The following is a 20,246-nucleotide window of genomic DNA, read 5'->3' as shown; positions in this document are numbered from 1 at the left end:
CCCTCTTTCAACTCTAGCCAACAGAGCGACAGTGACACCCAATGGCCTGTTGGTTCAATCCCAACTGAGCATTCCCCGTGTCTCTCGCAGAGATGGGTCTCAAGCCCAGAGTTCCTGCGAGAACACGGAAGCTCAAAAGAAACTCAGACAACAGGTACTCATCAAGAAACTGAATTGCTAATGGATAAATCTCCTGCCGCTACACGGTGTACATACACACACCGTATGTACTAATACACGTGTGTGCAAACTGCACAGTAGAACACACTAATCAGTACGGTCTCTTTCTGACGGGATGTGAGCACACGTGCACACGCACACACACCGATGCACAATGCATGGACTCTGCCACACTGTACAAGTCAACCTGAAGTGGGAGAAAGGATGCCAGAAGTTGTTCGTGCTGTTTTACAACCTGACTGTTTCTAATGTCGTATGTGTACATGTACATGCTTCTAATATGTATACATTATATGTGTTTTTAATATATCTTCTCCCTTTCTTTTTTTTTCACTTTTCCCTGTTTCCTTCTCTTCTTTTTTGGCTACTCATTACCATTCTTTAACTGTTACAATTTATATCAGCATATAATGTTAAATAATTACAGGGAGCGGAGCTCACTCTAGTGAGGATATAAACGCGCTGTGGGAATCTACAGATTTAAACAAATAACACTCACAGCAGGGGGTGAGCGGATGAATTAGCATTAATATCCTGCCTGGGAGATCCCAGTGCACTGGTACTGCTTAAATACAGATCTTTTCTGTAACAGTCAATATGACAGCTCCCGGCAATACGGCCCCTTTCCCTTTCCCAGTCAATATAGCAGCCAGTGAAAATAGAAATGTCCCTGTAGCAATCAATATAGCAGCCAGCTAAAATAAACCCTTCCCTTTTAAGGGCTATATAATAGTCAGCTAAATGGAAGAATTGGCACCCCTGCTGGATAGCTCAGCAGAGAAGCCATGAGCACTAAATGATCCTCCTGCTTCTCCAACAGGCCCTGCCCGGGAAGGGAGAAAACATCCATAGGTAGGGAATCTGGGGGGAGCCTGCAACAGACACTTGGCAGGCTGCTCCTGGTCCCCAGGAGTAAATGTCATTCGCAGGCTTCCAGGTACCTCTCACTGAAGTTTAATTAAAATGGCCAAAAACTCTAGAATCCTTGCTCAAACGGTCAGCGGGAACAGGGGAACATCTGTCTCCAGTGGGGAGTGAGAGTATCTTGATGTGAACCCCGTGCCCCCCTCCCCGCTCCTGCCTGCGCATTCCCGCCCTGCTCCCAGCCTGCTCCCAGCCTGCTCCCCACCCTGCTCCCACCCTAGCCCCAGAAGGGAAGAGTATTAAGTTAACAGCCTGTGGTTTTCTGTTTTCCAGCAAAAGGGATGGCGGTTGTGTCAGAATCAGACATCCAGCCAAGTGGGTGAGAAACAGAGCATTCTATGTTGAATGCCGCCCAGCAGATAGATACACAGAACTCATTTTTAAAACTCACAGCCATCAATTTATTAAATATTGTAACGATATCCTATTCCCCCTGCCCCGCCCTGATTCACAACTTGGAAAACACTCTCCTTCCTTGGAGACATATAGGAAAGAAGTTTAATTATAACCGAATTCAGAGGATGGCTTGCTCTGAAGGCCAAAATAGACCAAAAGCCTTTAAAAAAGAAGAAAAAGAAAAACAACAAGGAGTATCCGATTAAGACAGGTTCCTATTCGTTTGAAGTCCTCGCTCTTTTTCATTCTAACTAGCTACTTCTAAAATTAGTTCAGTTGGATGTACGAATTTGACAAACGTGGAATAGAACCACCAACACCAGTGCAGGCTTCCAACCGACACTCCTGAAGTTAATGCTGGTATTCTGTTATGCTCCAAAGCCGATGAACATCAGGGACCCACCCCACCTTCATTAAAATTCCACAATCTGTCTGCCATCCTTGGGGGAAATCCACTGAGGGTCCCTGTTTCCCTGGCCAGGTGTTTAGCACCCAGTGTTGCTCATGTCATCAATCAGGTGACTCACTCAAGTGCCACAGAGTCAGAAACCGCCGGAAAAAAGATCCTGCAAGTCCTGGTTTGAGAGCTCAGGTCCTTAAAAATTTAGATCCCAACATCCAGCCTAAGCTGTAGGACTCAGCAGGTGCTCTTGACTTCAGCAATTCTAGTTAAATAAGATCTCGGAGCAAAAAAGGTCAGCATGCTTACGCAAGGCCCTCTCACAGAAATCAGCACTTTGCTGAGGGAGACTGGTACTTGGTCCTCCAGTCGCTCGCCACCGTGATCGTGGCAGCCACAAGGACAGAGAGGGATACGTGGGGAGACCTGGGAGTCACCCACAACTGTGCAAAACGTAGATTCACAGAAGGTGAGTAGCTGTTATGATCTGACATGGCACTTAGCTTCTAGAGCTGCCGCCAATGAGTACTTTATAAACTTTGATGTGCAGAGACGTTTGTTTCCAAGTCTAAGCCCCACACAACTACTGGAGGGTGCAGACTCTCAATCAGGTGGCTGGAGAGAGCACAGCATGGTGTTAGCAGACTGCTTCAACTGGGTCCTCAAAAGGCAGAGGGAAGGCAGGGAGGAAGGGAGAGAGAGAGAGTAATGAAAGAGAAACAAAGTATGAAAGGGAAGGAGAAAGGAGAGGCATGAGAGAAAAGATGAGAGATAACACAAGAGGAAACAAAATGAAAAAGAAAGACGAAAAGCCCACTTTGGCATTTACAGTTTAAAGCTTTCAGGGCATTTTACGAAATGACAGTTGCAATAAAACAAACAGAACGGTGAGTCATCTGGTTTCCAACTTCTGAGTCAAAAGGGGCTGTTTCTAGACAAAGTGCAAAGCAGCTCTGCTGCAGGCACACTCACGATGCCTATCACAGCGACAGAACAGGATGTGGAGAGAGGACAGGGAGGTGGGAGTGAGCACTGTCTTTGCTGGTCCCAGCATCACTGCGAATAAAGACTGTCAAGATTTAAACCATAATAATGGAAAGGCTATAAAGGTCTCAGCTATAATGTTTCCTCTGATGTCCCCTGTCATAAAATGCCCGTTTTATGCTGCTTACGTGGCAGTGATATACTACACACCCGCGTTTGTAGGCACCAGTGGGCACCTCGCACCGAGTCCCCAGTCAGAGCTAAGCAGCAGCTGTGCTCTCCAGACCCCAGGCCCCTCATCACCACCTACCACAGTGAGTATACGCACACGCACACACACACTCCACAAATATGTACTGAGTGCCTACTTCCTGCCCAGAGCAGAGCTATAAGGATACTTTCCCATCCCATAGAGGGGTTAGCATGATGCCTAGGTGCCAAACACCCAGGAGACAAACAAACGAAACGCGCATTCTGCTTGGAAACACGGCCATACAACATGGGGACGTCTATGCCACGTCTGCATCTAACAGCCTTACACCAGAGCTTGGTAACCTGACAGCGAGATGCAACTCTTCCCGTCCTAGGCCTCCTATAATACAAATCAGATGAACACCCGAAAAGGGGACTAAATTGAGCACCCACTAAGACTTGCCTTTACTTGGACTCAGCAGACAAAACTACAGAAAACCACTAATATCAAGAGCATCTTTTATCTGCAGCCTGCCACCTAACCATTCTAGGCCCACAGGGAACCGCAAAGAAAAACAGAAACAAAAACTATGCTAATACTTCATAGACATAACAAAGAGGCAGGAACTAATAAGCAAGAACAAGATGGACATGAGAACCACACACAGGGATAAATAAAATGAAGGTGACATCTGTAAGTCAGGGAGACCGTGTGCAGCAATTAGGAAAGCCAAGGCACAAAATTAGGAAAGGCCTGATCCAGTCAAGCCCAGCCCAGTGGCAGATACAGAGTGATAACTCACAGTTGCTAGGTGGGCAGCCAGTGCCAACCACAAACCATCACTGGGCTGTCTTCCCTGTTGATCTATAATTGGCGAGTCTGTGATAGAGCTACCAATTATCTTTAGGCCCCCTGTATTTAGTTCACAGACAAAGGGAAGCAGGAGAGACCAGTTAGTAATGAGTAAGTAATGGCCACTAAAATACATTGTATTTTACGGAGCTGCTTCGGCAAGAAAAGCCATTCGGAAAATAAAAAGTGAAAGAATAAAATAAGCTAGAGAAACTCCATTTTCTTCTCCCTTCCTCCCAAAGCCACACTTAGGATAAAATGAGGTTTGTGCAGGTTAATCCTTATGAGGTAAGAAAAAAATGATTAAATACATTAAAAAAATCAATTGTACATTAAACCAAATCCAGGAACTGCGAAAACAACCACCACAGCATTGCTTCAGCCAGTGTTAGCTCTGCCAGGCTGGCCAGTGGGGGATGCCCCACCTGATGGAGCTCGCGGAGGCCGTGGAAGATGAGCAGAAAGGGGAGAGAACGGAGCTGGGGGTGGGATTCCGGGGGGGGGGGGGGACTACAGATCTGGATTTCACTGGAATAAAGTTATTTTCTAGACATAACAAAGAAAGAAATAAAATGTTGTTGTATCAATGGGGCTCTGGAGACCCGGATGAATTCTTCAAAAATCCAAGAGAAATAAGAATAATAATAATTATAATCATTTGATAAACAGAAGTTATAAACCACTTCACTGTCAAATGACTTGCCACTATTTCTAGTTATTTCTTCTGTTCATTAGCAGATTCTATTAACTGCCATTTTTCAAAGAGACAACAGGGAGAGAGCTGGAGAGGTGAGGTGAAGAGGCATGCCTTTGTCTTTGAGGAAAGCCACTCTCGGAGCTGGCATGGAAACTCCCACCCTTCCCTGGTGCTCTCGGGCTCGGGGGTCCTCAGATGAAAGCCCCTGCAAGCAGGCAGAGCCCTGAGAGCGGCCATCAGTACTAGCTCCTCCCACAGTGGAGTCAGGGCTGAGAATTCTTAGCTAATCCTAAATAAACCTCCCAGGGCTGAAATGTCGTGGCCAATTTGCTTCTCGGTGTATACTGCAACCATCCGGTTCTGCCTGCAACCAAGCCTTCCCCTTTCCATCACTCGCCTGAGCCACGCAGCTGGAAGATCTGAGAGCCAGGGCCCTGGTGAAATTCGGGCTTGTGGGAGGGTGGGTGCTAGTCACTCACTTCAACAAGGCACAAGTTGGCCATGTGTCAGACTTGGGCCCCAATGTCTAAAACAACTGGCAAACCCAAAGTCTCCCCTTCAATGTGCTCGATGTGCTCGTGAAGTGAGTCATTTAGAACCGAAAACACACCTCTGTAAACCCAGCTTGGGGTGGGGGAGAGAAGGGGAGGGAAGCCCAGGGAAGCGCCCAGAGGAAGAACAGGTAATCAAGCATATGACAGTCATGTTCCCAACAGAGTAAAGACACGTGCCCACAGGGGAAAATTTCAAAACATCTACACATTATTAGAGTGGGTTATCAATGGCAACAAGTAAGATCTGACAAAGAGATTTTACCCTCTTAAAGACATCGCTATGTCTCTTATCTTCAAAGCAAGTGAACTCTGCTGTTAACTCTGACAGTGAGGGATTTATGGATGTCGATGGGGACACAGATAAAGGATCTACCTGAGGGGGGCAGAGAAAGCAGGGATGGAATACCCTGGATCCTGCAGTTTCTTTACTTATGTGGATTCAGGTGACTCCCCGAAGACCTGCACAGCCCAGCACCACTAAGAGCTAGAGTCAAAAGCAAATTGCTCAACTGTGGAACCTTTCCTCCACCAGCAGGAGGTAAAACAACAAGCAGCTGCTGCCCCCTAGAAGCTGGCAGGGACATAGCACTTTGCTCTAGAGACACAGATGAAAAGATCCTATTATCGCGCCTCGATCCCTCAACCTGTCATTAGTGAGGTACAGGGGTGCAGCCGCCTCCTCCAGCATGAGGAGGCCCACATCACCTGTGATAAATTAATAGGTGCCTTTTCAACAGCTAAGATGCATACAAAAGACTCCCACCGGGGAGCACGCACGAAGGCAGCAGCTTCAGAGGCAGCACAGACTCACCAGGCAGCCCCTGAACAGAGCCAAGGCCCCTCTTGCACACTCTGGCTCGAGGCGGCGCGAGGTCAGCATGCTGTCCCTGCCTGGGACCCAGACGAGAGAGCTGGGCTGTCCGCACCTGGGGGGGGTTCAAGCCCAGTCCCGCCCCCTGCAAACTGTAGGAACTGGCCTGCCCTGGGCTCGTTTCCTCACTGTAAACTGAGGAAAAGAGTAGTTCTCACCTGTTTGTTAGGATGAAACAAGCTAACAAAAATAAAGAGACCAGTGCCAAGGCCAGCAAAACACACTGGAGAAGCCCTCCTGACCTAGGCCATCAGAGCTGGTAATTGGTCAGTTAATCGAAAAATCGGTTAAAGCCGGGAATCATTAAAAATGGAGCCTACTCTATATACCTTAACCATTTTACATTAACTTAAAACCTATAAACGTACAGTCATTTGCTAATCTTTTGATGTGGAGCCAAGACCTTTTCTTTGAGTCTGGGCCCACAGACTGAAGTTCCCAGATGTCTTTCTTGCATAAACCCCACCCATGACACACCCTTCACAATTTCTAAAGCAGAGTGAGAACTTAAAGACACTAGTAACCCAAATCAAAGTACTAAATACTTGTAGATTTTTATGATCTTCCCCCAGTTTGTCATCTTGCTCACACCTGAAAAGACATTCTACTTGCAATTCACATTTACCAAAGCATTCAAGCTTAGCTTTCACAGAACCTTTTTTTCACTTAATGTTTATAAAACACACTATATTTGTAGCTCCCTCTGTTCACTTTTGTATTTTACCTGTTTATAGCATATTTAACAAAACTGCCTCATTCGCTAACAAATAAAATTGGCACACACAGGTTCAGGGCGAGCTGACGACCTCTTGGTCTGCAGAATAGGGGTGGGCGTGACGGGCCAGGAGCCGCCCATTCAGAGCACCCCAGGCCTCCTGGAGCGGCTTCCCTGGTGCCATAACAGCGGGTCCGTCGCTTCAAGGAGTGTGTCTAATGTGAGCTCTTGACACTTTAAAAAAAAAATGTATTTACTGATGCTGCCGCTTCACATGACAAGAGGTTTGAAATAACTCTCAAAAGTACACCCAAGCCAAAAGGATGCAGCAAAAAGAAAGTATAAGGAAAGGGGAGAAAAGATGTTTAATACATACTGTCCACTTTTTCCCCTTCTCCATCAAAATCCATCTGCAGTGAAGTGTGCGAAAACTAAACCACTTATACAAATCATCAAGTTGCGCACCTGATCCTGTTAGCAGCTCCTCCTCACCAGGCTGGAGAAAGCTGCCCTGCCCCAAAGACCCTCTTGCTGTGGCCCACTGGGGCCACAGCACAGAGAGAGAGAGACAGGGAGGGAGGAAGAGAGACAGAGAGAGAGAGGGAGGGAGAAAAATGGAGTGAGATAGAGAAAGGCCTCTTGACAGACACCGCAGGGTGAAGGGTGTGACTGGGACCCAGAGCGCCACGCCACAGACTCAGTAAGCACAAACAGGCCCCCGTACCACCAAGGACACTGCTAAGGCAGGGGGTCACAAAGGTGGCAGCACGTCTTTTTCTCGACAGGGGCAATTTATCCAATCCACTGGGGGCTATGAGTTAGCTCCTCTGTGACTCTGAGCGTCAGAGAGTGCCCCCGGGTAGATTTACCTCAAGAATCACTCAGTGTCGGCCCCATCTCTAGACTGTTCAGACAAACTCATAATGGCAGGGAGAAGATTTGTGGAGCAACAAGCATAAATCTTGGTTATAACTACAAACCATAAAAGAAAGGCGAGCTGGGAGGGAAGAAGGAAGGGCGGCGAACGCGTCCTCCTGCAAAGCACCACTTCATCTTCCTGCGGCTTCTCATAGCACAGAAGTGGGATTAACTACAAGATCGTATTTTTCAAACCCAAATTGGTCTGCATGGTTTGAGAACGTGCAAAAATATTTCAAGTGAAATTATCCTGGAAAACGTGGGGCACCTGGCAGTCCTCAGTACAACATGACATTCAGCAGTTCTCCAACCAGAGGCTCATGGGAGATTTACAGAGTTTGCCACATGGAATACCCATCTTTTAGGTGGCACTTAAAAAAAAAACGCTTCTAAGTGAAAAGTCTTTCAAGTAAGATAATGATCGATCTTAAGCAAAAGAAAAACCTTTGAATGCCCTCTGCCCAAATAAGAGCTTCCTTTACCCCCGCCTCAGCAATGACCAAGGGCACCTGAAGAACTCTGAGACCATCTCCAGGAGAAAGGGGGCAACCACAGCCTTTCCTTCTGGAAAAATGACGTGGATGACAAGATTACAGACTGAATTCACTCAATTTCTGTGCGACTCTGCAAAAGGCACAGGGGTGCTGGGCTCCTGAGTTCCCAGAACACTTGCCTGGTTAGTCACCCGATAGTCAGGGCCTCTGACTACAGGAACTATAACAAATACCAAGTATTACTATAAAAGCCAGGAACCCAAAGTATAAACAAAGATGAGTAACTATTTCAAATTCCATTTTCCTAATTATTACTCCTAAGAGTTTCGATTAGTCTAATAATCATTTGTAAAAGGATACCTTAAAACTGAAGAAAACCACCTCTTCATTTACCTGAAAGAGGAAAGAACTTAAAGGGCCCCACCTAATCTATTCAATAAACCTCCTCTAGAACAGGAAGGATGAAGTAGAGAGATACAGTAATTTCAAAATCAGTAAGTGGCCTAGAGATTATAGACAAGCCACCCAGAGCCGGAATGAGGCTTTTCTCAAGTTCATCCAGCTCCGAAGACTCTCATCAGCTTCCTCCCCCAAGGACCTGAGGACTCTGGCACCCTCCCACAAGGGATGTCACTGTCAAAAGAGTAGCATTTTCATCACTGAAGGATTTCCACCATTAATAAGAGTGGGGAAGGAGGAGAGCCAACCACCTTCCCTATCTGAAAGGCACCAGCCTGAAGCCTGCTCCCAGGATGAAGGCGTCATCAGAGGGGTATCCCACCAACCCCACCCTTCAGTTGTCTATTCCTGATTTCAGTCCCAAGTTTCTCAGCAGCGGTTGTGAGGGGCTCACCTCCCCCATGTGCTGCTAGTAATGGTCTAAGTACTAAAATCTGCAGATGATCTGCTTTTAAAAAATAAATAAGTAGAGCAGATTTAGGATTATCCCTATGATGTCACCCCCATTCACCTGTATCCAGACAGATGTCCCTGAGTGGAAATTACAGCTCACTTGAGTAAACCTAACTCAGCACAGGAATCAACCACAACAGATTCTTACAATAATAATGCTTAATACTTTAGATTTGCCATATTGATTTATTTTTCCTGAAAAAAAAAATGACAGTTTTCTGAAATCTCTAAATGGGCCAGTTTCATTACCCCTGTGCTTGTGAATACATCTTCATGAATACAATATTAAAATGAATTTGGGCCGCCTGGCTGGCTCAGTTAGTAGAGCCTCTGACCTTTGATCTCGGGGTTGTGAGTTCAAGCCCCCCATCGGGTACAGAGATTACTTAAAATCTTTTTTTAAAAAATCCATTTTATTTCTCCATGAATTGCTTTGAAGTTTATGAAATACATGCATTATATGCTCTGTATATGCACATATACATAACATGCATATGTATGTGAGTATACACAAAGAAATGGTTCAACATGTGAATGTCATCCTTCAGAGATTTTTGGTGGGGACAAAACCTGAGAAGCACCTGTCCCTGGTGAGCCCACCAGGAAGTATGTCCAAAGAAGTCTAGCCACAAAAGATACAAATACAGGGTGAGTGCCAGGAATACACTCACTCGCAAGGTCTCTACGAGACAGGCAACAAGCCATAGGTATTCTTAAAGAAGAGCTCACAGACTAACTCCCTGAATTCATCAAGGTATTAATGGCCTTTTGATTACCTGCCTCTGGTTAACTGACTTAAAAACCAGAGAGAAAATCTTCGGTGTCCCAGGCATAAGGTAGATGAGCTCCCCAAGAAGGACTGAGATCAGATCGATGATGTAGGACCCCCTGGGCAAAGTTCCATCAGCCTCAGGGAGAAACTGGAGGCCACAAGATACTTCTATACTTAGAGGGCAAAGCTGAGACATGGCCTGGCTCAGCGAGTGCAGAGCATCCTTATTTTTAGTAATTCAGCCTACTAAAAACAATTAATCCTAGGGAAGGTGATAAAGTAGAAATAACCATCATATTTTATAAAAATAAATTTGTCGTAGTTTGGGAGTATTGGAGTGGAGGGATGCAGGGAAAGGATAAAAACCAAAACAGAACCAAAAAACTATACCTGTAAGTCAGAGGAAGAATGAATGGCAGAAGACACATCCATTAGGAAGAACGTGGTGTCAAAGAGCAGAAAGTCAAAATGCTAATTTAACCCAAATGCGTAAGAATTGTATAAAGTAGGCGGCCTGCAGTATTGCTGGATATTGAGGAACGTGTGTTGAAACCTGTGAGCAAGGTGCAAACGAAACCTTATTTATTGCTCACTTCAAATAACCTAAACTCAGATGACTAAAAGGACTCTCAGATGGTTACTTAACCCTAGTTTCTGGGGTGCCTGGGTGGCTCAGTCGGTTAAACGTTTGCCTTGGGCTCAGGTCATGATCCCAGGTTGCTGGGATCGAGCCCCACGTTGGGATCTCTGCGGGAGCCTGCTTCTCCCTCTCCCTGCCACTCCCCCTGCTTGTACTCTCTCTGTCAAATAAATAAATAAAATCTTAAAAAAAAAAAAACCCTAGTTTCTGAATCCCAGCAAGACAGAACCCGAGTTACTCCATGCAAACAACTGTCCACCCATTTAAAGACCCATCGGCCAGGTGGGGCTTGATCCTGCGGGAGCTGTGCGGGGACCTGACCCAGGGCCCGAGCACATGCCCACACAGGGGACGAGAAAACTCGGGTCTGAGGGAATTTACAGAAGGTTTTCAACAGGTTGTTGGGCGGGGGGGTGGCTGGAGGTCAGTACTCTGGAGGACTGTCAAAACTCCTTGCCCCAGGAGGCAAAGCTCAGGGAAGAAAGTATGAAGAAGAAAAAGCAATCGGCCATTTTAACTTTGGCAGAGTTTTATCATCAATAATAAGGGAATTTCAACTGGGAGTTTACAGAATTTATCAAGACCGGTCTGTTCACCAATCTCCAGCCCTGAGGGCATTATGACATTATAAAGCAACTATCTCACTAATATGGCCAGGGTTGCCAGGGTGGTTTTTTCATGGTGGGGAGGAGGACTGAGGGGCAAGAGAAGGTAACATGCAGTCACTATGTGGGTGGAATCCAGACAACGGGGTGGCTAAAAACACCAGTGTGTCGTTTCGAGACTTCAAGACGATACTCCTCACCACCACAATCACAAACCGTTTTTCTGGTCCAGAGAGGGCAGAAATGAAAATCAGGCCCTCCTTCTCTAGCAGATAAAGCAAAAAACTAATGCGAACCCCCGAACATCACCCATCCATGCCATCTGCGTTGTACTGACCACTCCATGGAGCCTCTTCTGTCACAACTCACTTCTCTAATACAGGGAAAAATTACTCCAAAGTGATCACCTAGTTCAGGAGACCAAGAATAAGATGATACGCCTTCAGTATCCTATTCTTAGCCATTTCAGTGTAGAGAACAGGCAGCTTCCACAAAAGAATTTTATGGAAAATATGCTCCCAGTTAAAAACAAAAACAAAAGCAACTTAGCAGGGTGTTCCCTCAACACTGGAAAATTCTATTCCTCAAGACCTGGCTTCAAGTTTCACAAAAAAAATCCCTAAGTATACCCCGGGCAGAACTCTTCCTTCTCTGAATAATGAGGGCTCTTATACTCCCAGCCAGGCAATTCTGCACCAAATTATATGCGATTCTGTACTGTTTGCTAAAATTATATATGGTCTTGTGCTGTCTGCTAATTGTTTCATGTGTACAAATGCCTTTTCTTCCCCAATAAAATGCATAAATTACTTAAGAAGAAGGCTTAATTTTATTCTTCAATTGTCTGTTACTCCTGAGCATCGAGAGACGGCTAATGCACACGCCTGAGAAACCTCCCCTAGGGAAGGGGGACTTGGACAGAGAGCTGTGGGCTTTCTATGGGTGGGGATACCACCCCATCCCTTCACCAGCCCCCTGTGACTCTCATCCAGCCTACTGCCAGCTCAAAGTCCTGTACCCCTACCCACCACGAGTCCTCACTAGTCCTTGGCAGGCCCCGCTGCCTGGCACCCTCCCACCACTGCTCTCGAGAGGCAGAAGTAGCTCACACAAGACCATACAACTCGGCTGGTGCCCTCATTTAATCAGGCTGCTGCGAATGGTTGGCCAAAAGCAATAAGGGCATGACTGAAAGACTGTGGGAGTTTAATATAAAAAAATTAATAAAAAAAAAAGAAGGGAAGGAGAAAGGGTCTACCTTTTAATAGGGCCCTAATTACCCAACTCATAGGATCAGCCCAAATGAGATGGGAGTTTATTTCGGGGTTTTTTTTTTAATTATTGTTTTTTTTATATATATATAAATTGCTGCTATGTGTTTTCTTTCCTCTGAGCAATTATGTAGCAAGTACGTAAAGAGGGGGAAAAATATTAATTAAATATAAGGTAATTGTAGAGTTGGCCTGGAGAGAATGAGTCTGAACTCTGGACAATCACAGGCTACTAGGGTTTGAAGACTGCTCGGGGCCTCCCAGAAAAGAAAGAAATGAAAATACAACCAAACAACAAGCAGATGCAGAGTACAGCAGGAAAAGAGCAGCATCCAGAAATGTTAGCAGAGCAAAGGGGCTGCAGGGCTCCAAATACCCAGAAATCAGCAAGGCTGCCGTTGCGTAGGGCTCGCTGCTAGAAAGAACCCCCAAGAGTTTACCCAATCATGCTGCAAAAGAAGGACCAGTCAGCTCTGCCGGGGATCAGCAGTAAAGTCAGTAGATAAAAATGTAAAAGGAGACCAAGGAGGTAAAGGGCTGCAGAGGACTACAGCATTCAATTTGGACTTCAGTCCAAAACCAACCACAACTCCAGCCTGCAGGGCACTGACAGGCCCCAGGGGAACACTCCAGCTCCCTAGCTAAGGGCCTGGCAAAGCAAAGCCCTTCTGAAGCCTCTGGCTTTCCCACCACCCTGACCTCCAGGACAAACCCGGGCAATACCAAGAGTGAAACGAAGCCACTGTGGGGTGTGGTGGGAAGGCAGCTGGACTTGGTAACACTTGGTAACAGTGGGTGTCACAGAAGACAACCACACTTTCCTGAAACAGCCCCAGCAGGGCTTGCATCACCCTGGTCTTTCAGCCTCAGCCAAATCCAACTCACCTTCTGCCTTGGAAAGCCTGAGTTCGGGCTAGAATTCAGGCCTGTTCACGCCAGCTAAGGACCTCACATCACCTCCTCCCACTACACCCGGAGGAGAGGCAAGAAAACCAAGCCTGGGAAACCAAAACTGGGCAGCGCATTCCTGAGCTTACTATCACCATCCAAACAAAGACAAAGCTCTAAAAGCTGCCCTTCCATAAAACTTATCTGGTTAGTACAGAACAAGTCTTGCTACTCAACAAACAGAATTTGCAGTAAGCCCTGAAATGCAAGCTAGGATGAAAATGGGGGGTGCTGGCAGGGACTGGGGCTCAGACCACCAAAGCAAAAGCGCTTCGTGAAGAAAGTTACCTTCAGTACTCAGGAGGCCGCTGCCCTGTCAATACTAGAAGCAGGTAATGTTGGTACGAGCATCACAAATTACCGACCAGGCAAAAACAGAACTCCCTGCCTTACCTGTTCCTCAAAGGCCACCTGACAGCGCTCTCACCCTGAAGGGCAAAATGGCTATTTCAGACAATCAAGTAGCAACTTGGTCCCAACCCCACCTCCAAAGGGTTCAGGCATCCCACTGATTACTACTGATCAGCAACAAACAAAGCGGTGCATCAAGCCCTGAGGTATATGCTCTCTGTTTCAGAAAAGACCAGGCTTTACTAAGGAGGGAGCCCACTAACCCTGCATGCCAGAAAAGAAGTCAGAAGTCAAAGGTCACTAAGTTAGTCTCCACACAGCACCTACTTCTGAAGAGACACTAATGATGCAAAACTATAGGATCCTAGGATTTCTCCACACTCACACAGTATTTTAATGATTAGAAAATGATACTCTATATCTTGGGTACTTACCAGAGGCTCTCGAGGCACCACATTTTCACTTCCTGGAGTAGAGCTTGGCTGCAAAGAAAAACAGAAACAAAAATAAGATCACAGTGCCACCCAATGGACATCAAAAAACCAAAGACACTATATTCTCAAACAACACACACCAACACCTATTCCTATTTCTCACCAGCTTCTCAGACTGTAGAGTGTTCCACGGTGGGCTGCCTGTAAGAAGTAGCCCACCCACGGAGTGTGAATTTGCCAGTCAACATGAAGAGACTGCTTCTGGATTCACTGCCATAGCACATCAAGGAGAAGGCTAGGTTTGGCTTAGGAGGGCCCGAGATCAGCAGCTGAGCAGCAAGGGCTGGGGACCATCACAAGATCCACAGGAATAGCAAAGTCCAGAGGAAAGGCTTCATGTGAGAGCAAAACTTCCCTTTTGCCATCTTCCCACCAACTGACGGGGGAAAAGCAGAGCCGAAGTGGAAAACCAGATCCAGCCACAAGGGGGCCCCAGGTGCCCACACTCTGGATTTTCTCCAGGCATCTACTTGGAGCCAGGAAGCAAAGAAACTATGGACGCTGGTTCTGATTTATCACCTGTCACTGAGGACACCAATCCCCAGTAGTAAGGAAGCTTGAATCTGTTGTGTAAATAAGCCAGTGACAGGCCGAAAGACCAACCAGCAGGCAGGGAGCGTGTGGCCCACTCGCCTGGCTCCAGTCTGTCACCCTCTCCTCTCTCTGGAGCTCACATTTGCCTTCAATCCTTGGCTGATGATCTGGCCAAATTTAGAGAAAGGGAGAGACAGAGATAGACAGACTCGGAGGAAACTCACAAATCTCCAAAAGAATAGAACAAGCAGTTTGAGAGAGTTATGATTAGTTTACTGTTACTGATATTCAAGCCAATTTCCAATTATCTACAGATAATATCCAGACAAGTGCAGCTAATCTGTGGGTATCTGGAACCAGCCTCCAGCCTCCATACTCCTCCCAGTTTGTTCAGATAGCAAGTGCCAGGCCTCCGGGGCCGGGGGTGGGGGGGACAAAGAAGGTGGGAGAGGAAAGAGTCCAGTCCACGGAGGGTCCCCAAAGATCTCCTCATGCCCCGATACCCCCGCATGGATGGCACACAGCACAGTGACAAGGACTCTGCTGGGAGAAGGACTCTATCTCCTCATCTAAAGTCCCAGGACAAGGTCAGCCTGCACGAAACCAAGTGGAAAGTCTCAGGGAATCTGAGCTCGTGTTCCCTCCTCCCTTCCCCCGCCCTGCTCGCTCTCTCCTAACGCTCCCAGCAGGCAGCAGGCAGCAGGCAGCAGGCAGCGGTGAGGGGCAGCAGGGATAACCTCCCGCATTTAGATCTCTAGCCCAGATCCCCCTCGGAGTTCTCCATCCAGCCGCCTTCCAGCTTCCTCTGGACTCAACAGGTTCCTCGGCAGATTCATAATCCCCTCCCGCGGCCACACATGTCTTCTTCCACTGTTCCCTGTCTGCAAGAATGGCACAACCTTCCACCAAAATATACAAACCGGAGTCCAAAGGACCGTTCTGGACAACTCTTTCTCTCCCACTCACCAGAGCTAACACATTATCAAGTCCTGCCAACATTCCTTCCTAAATATCCATGTAATCAGTCCATCCACTTCTCTCCACTTCTACTGCCATCACTTGGGTCAAAGCTTCCAAAAACTCCTCTCTGGACCACTGCCAAGAGCCTTTGCATCGGTTCACCCACATCCATGCTGGCTTTCTTCTAATTCATTTTCCACACTGCAAACAGACTATCATTTCAAAACGGTAGTAATCAGATCTCACCCCTGCCCACCCCAGTAAACCACTACAACAACAGCTCTAATACAGAAAACTCTCTCAACATGGCCACAAGGCCTTGCATCCACTGACTGTAATTCAGGTGTGTGTGACGCCACACTGCCCGGCTCTGCCCACCTGACACCCGGGCCTTTGCACATGCTATCCCTGCCCACACCTCTGACAGTTTAACTCGCCCTTCAGATTTCAGCTATGTCACTTCTTTGAGGAAGCATTTCTTCTCTAACATCCAAAACAGGGTGAATTCTCCCTAATATATACTAACACCATCCATCTCTCTTTCAAGGACTGAGCAGAACTGCAACTTTACTTGTGCGATTATCTGACTGAGGTCTGTGTCCCTCACCAGATTATGAACTCCACAGGGGCAGAAACTGTGTGCTTATTACTGCATCCCTGGGGCTTAGGACAGTATCAGGCACAGATCAGGCCTTCCACAGATATCTGCTGAATGAATGAAAGGCAACAACGAATTAAACAATGGTTCTTACTCAACTGAATGGATTATAGACTCAAGTTCATTATCTTCCCCAGGGCTTCCTTCACTCCACTTGGCAAATACGAAATGCTAACATTTATCTAGCTCTTTTTCATTTAGTTCTACAATAAATGTCTGAAATTATTGCTGATGAGAAACTGAGGCAAAGGAGGTTAAATAATGTGCCTGTGATGACTCAGCCAGTAACTGGGACTAAAGGGATTTGAAACATTCTACTTAAAATCATAGAGTTTTAGACCACATTTCATTAAGCAACACTCTTAATGCTACCCCTCAAATAATAATGTGGATTATTTGACTCAACAAAACTAACTCAGCTTTAATACTTAGGAAGCCTCATTCTAACTTAACCCAAAATTCTCTTCTTCCTGAAATACAACTAATCAGTATGAATCATTATCACCAAGGAACTTCCCTTAAGATTAGTTCATCTCTTGAATAGCCAGTATTTGCCCGAGGGAAAACAGTATATAGTACTAAGGAAGTCTCTTTCATCATATACCCTTTTGTACCTTTTTAAACTGTAAGCCACAAAAGTGAACTTTGCTTAAAAAATATTAAAATTTTTAAAAAGAAAGCTGCTCTCTCATTCCAACACTCCCCTCTTCCTTGGGGGACCCACCACTGATGCTGGTTCCTTATAGATTCTTCCAGGGACATTCAGAGCATTTAAGAACCCATACGCATGTGTATACCTCCATCAAGGAATCTGAATAGCGACACTCACCATACTCCTCAAGTCTTGACTTCCAGAGCCTTCCTCAGCACACCAAAGCCAGGACTCCACGCCCAGCCTCAGGGCTGCTAAGAGGAGCAAGATTTCCCCACACCCTGTTTGAACTCACAGTGCTATTGAGGTCTGTCAGACTGTATCAGTGAGCTCACAGAGGACCTCTCACCAATCTGGTAATTGCCCAACACTGATTATATTCTAGATGATTCTCCAGCTCATTTTGGAAGATCTGCAGTCTAAAATGGACCATCCCCCATTTCTCATCTCAATGTTCTTTAGAAAGTGGTTTCTTGGGGCGCCTGGGTGGCTCAGTCCGTTAAGCGTCTGCCTTTGGCTCAGGTCATGATCCCAGAGTCCTGGGATCGAGCCCCGCATCGGGCTCCCTGCTCCACGGGAAGGCTGCTTCTCCCTCTCCCACTCCCCCTGCTTGTGTTCCCTCTCTCGCTGTGTCTCTCTCTGTCAAATAAATAAACAAAATCTTAAAAAAAAAAAGTGGTTTCTTAAAACAGCCTTCATCCTTACTACTCTCCACACTGATTTCCTTGATAATACCATCTGAAATAACTAGTTTATTACCCCACTAGATTTTTTTTTTTTAAAGATTTTTATTTATTTATTTGAGAGAGAGAGCACATGAGAGGGGGGAGGGTCGGGAGGGTCAGAGGGAGAAGCAGGCTCCCCACTGAGCAGGGAGCCCGATGAGGGACTCGATCCCCGGACTCCAGGATCATGACCCGAGCCGAAGGCAGTCGCTTAACCAACTGAGCCACCCAGGCGCCCACCCCACTAGATTTTAAGCTCCCTAAAGGCAGGCACTTTACCATCTTACTGAAGGCTGATCTTCGGCACTTAAAATAGCACTGGTACTAAATAAATATGATCTTAAGCTTTTTTTAACTAAAAAAAAAATTAAAGCAATCACTTCATACACAAACGCATAAAGGAAGCAAGCAGAGGACCACAGCAGGATGTGTCCATCTTGGGACATTTCATCTACAACTTAACACAAACCTGGCCTACTCCCCAGTGCAGTGTTGTGGTCCAGTGGTTCTCAACCCCAGAGCAGAATCACCCCCCCACAACACCCCCCAGAGGGGCATCTGAAACTGTCGGGGGGGTTTTCTGTGGTCACAATGACCAGGGGATCTCACTGGCATTTAGAAGGCAGAGGCCTGGGAGGCTCTATGTCCAGCACTGCATGCAGTGAAAAACTGTTCCTTCCAAACACCAACAGGACCCCTTGGAGAATGCTGACCATTCTGCTTCCTCATGCTGAGGGGAAGCACAGATTCCCATCATTAACATGCAGCATTAGGTGTCGCTTCAAAGAAGGGCAAAGGTCTGAGCAGCCACTGCTTGTCAGAAGCTCAGTCCCCCAGCACGTGCGGGTCCGTCCAGCTCACCAGCCCAGCTTTTATGAAAGCCCAACACTTCTCAAACACCTGCCCCTGCATCGACCCCTTTTAAGTGGTCAAATCTATTTTCTGGCTTGAGACAAATCTCTACAAATTAAATTCCACCTTGATCCTGGAAATTTTGACAGGGCGGTTTTGACTTTAAAAATAATAATAACTTGGGCGCCTGGGTGGCTCAGTCGTTAAGCGTCTGCCTTCGGCTCAGGTCATGATCCCAGGGTCCTGGGATCGAGCCCCGCATCGGGCTCCCTGCTCAGTAGGAAGCCTGCTTCTCCCTCTCCCACTCCCCCTGCTTGTGTTCCCTCTCGCTGTGTCTCTCTCTGTCAAATAAATAAAATCTTTAAAAAAAATAAATAAAACGAAATAAAATAAAAAATAAAAAACAGACAAAAAAAGACCACAGTGGCAGAGAGAAATGCTCCCAGTTTGATAGGCACAAAGGTGCTCTCACTCCCGCTGCCCAGGCACTGACCTCCCCCAGCCAGAAGGTGTGCCCAAGTGCTGACCTTGAGGCACAGCAAAGACCAACGGCACACGCGGCTCAGGTCAGAGCACCTGGCTGAACATCCTGTCCCACACCTGCCACGGGGCTGTGTACCTCTGAGTGTGTCCTACACCGGTCTGGCCTATAGTTCTTTGCAGAGAAGAATAAGGTTCAATTCAACAATTATTTTTTGAGAGGCACTGGCCCAGAGGCAAGTGCATGAACTTTGGCACCAGTAACTGAGTGACCGCGGGTACACTGCTCAACCTCCCTGAACCTCAGTCTCCCCACCCGTGGGAATAATGGGAAAAATACCACCACCTCATGTTCAGGGTGAGATGAGATGACAGAAGTTCTATCCTATCGCCCCTCTGCTCAAAATCAACCAATAGACTTCTGCTCTGTCTGTGATGGAGTAATTGGGACCAGATTTAACCTCCCACTGTGAACAATTAGAAAACGAAACAAAACACATGACACCACTGTTTGTAGACACTGGACAGTAGTAATTCCTGACAGAACAGAAACAAATGATATGAGTCCTAAGGTCACTCTGGTTTTCTGCCAAGAGGCAAGTTTCAGACTAAGAAGGGGGGCAGGGGAATCCCAACAGAGCATGGCGGTCTCTTGCTGAGTTGAGGAAACAGAGATTAGGGTTCAGGGAGACTAAGGCAGCTGAAAGTTGCAGGACAGAGTTCCAGACAGGAGAGGGCTACACCAAAAGAAAGCTCCAGAAATCTGCACAGAGGTTCCCTTACGTGTTTGCTGCACAGTAAAATGTGTGCACACACAGAGTGAAGCTCCACAAGGCTGAGAAACAACAATGAAGAAGCCGTGAGGTGAATGGCTCTCAGAGTGGGGTGTCCTCACTGCTCAGTCAGAGCACTCTGTAGAGACTGGAAGGGCCACATCCTGGTAGGGGAAGGGCAGGTTATTCCTAGGGTAAAGGCCACCCTAGATCCACCCTAACAAAGCTTAAAAACGGGACTTGATGGAATCAAAATGAACCAAAAGTAACTTAACTACCCACCAGAACAAATCTCAACACTCTTCAAAGTAAGATCACAAAATCCAGACCCTCGACAATGTAAAATTCACAGCATCCAGCACCCAATCAATAATCTCAAAGATGTCAAGAAGCAGGGAAGTGTGATCCATAATAATAAGAAAAATTAGAGGAAATCATTCA

At 46.6% G+C, this 20,246-nt stretch overlaps 1 protein-coding gene across 3 annotated transcripts in view; it reads right to left on the bottom strand.

Moving 5' to 3' along the window:
• Nucleotides 1-20,246, bottom strand: part of PEX14 (peroxisomal biogenesis factor 14) — a 117,974-nt gene that overhangs the window by 87,435 nt on the left and 10,293 nt on the right. For all 3 annotated transcript variants that reach the window (XM_081816884.1, XM_081816886.1, XM_081816885.1), the window contains exon 2: nt 14,112-14,159. In XM_081816884.1, the coding sequence (XP_081673010.1) occupies nt 14,112-14,159 (48 nt within the window). The remainder of the gene's footprint in view (nt 1-14,111; nt 14,160-20,246) is intronic.

This window comes from Leptonychotes weddellii, chromosome 4, assembly GCF_054177405.1.
Source record: "Leptonychotes weddellii isolate Sample4059 chromosome 4, ASM5417740v2, whole genome shotgun sequence".
Taxonomy (NCBI): Eukaryota; Metazoa; Chordata; class Mammalia; order Carnivora; family Phocidae; genus Leptonychotes; species Leptonychotes weddellii.
This window is presented reverse-complemented; position numbering and strand designations above follow the sequence as displayed.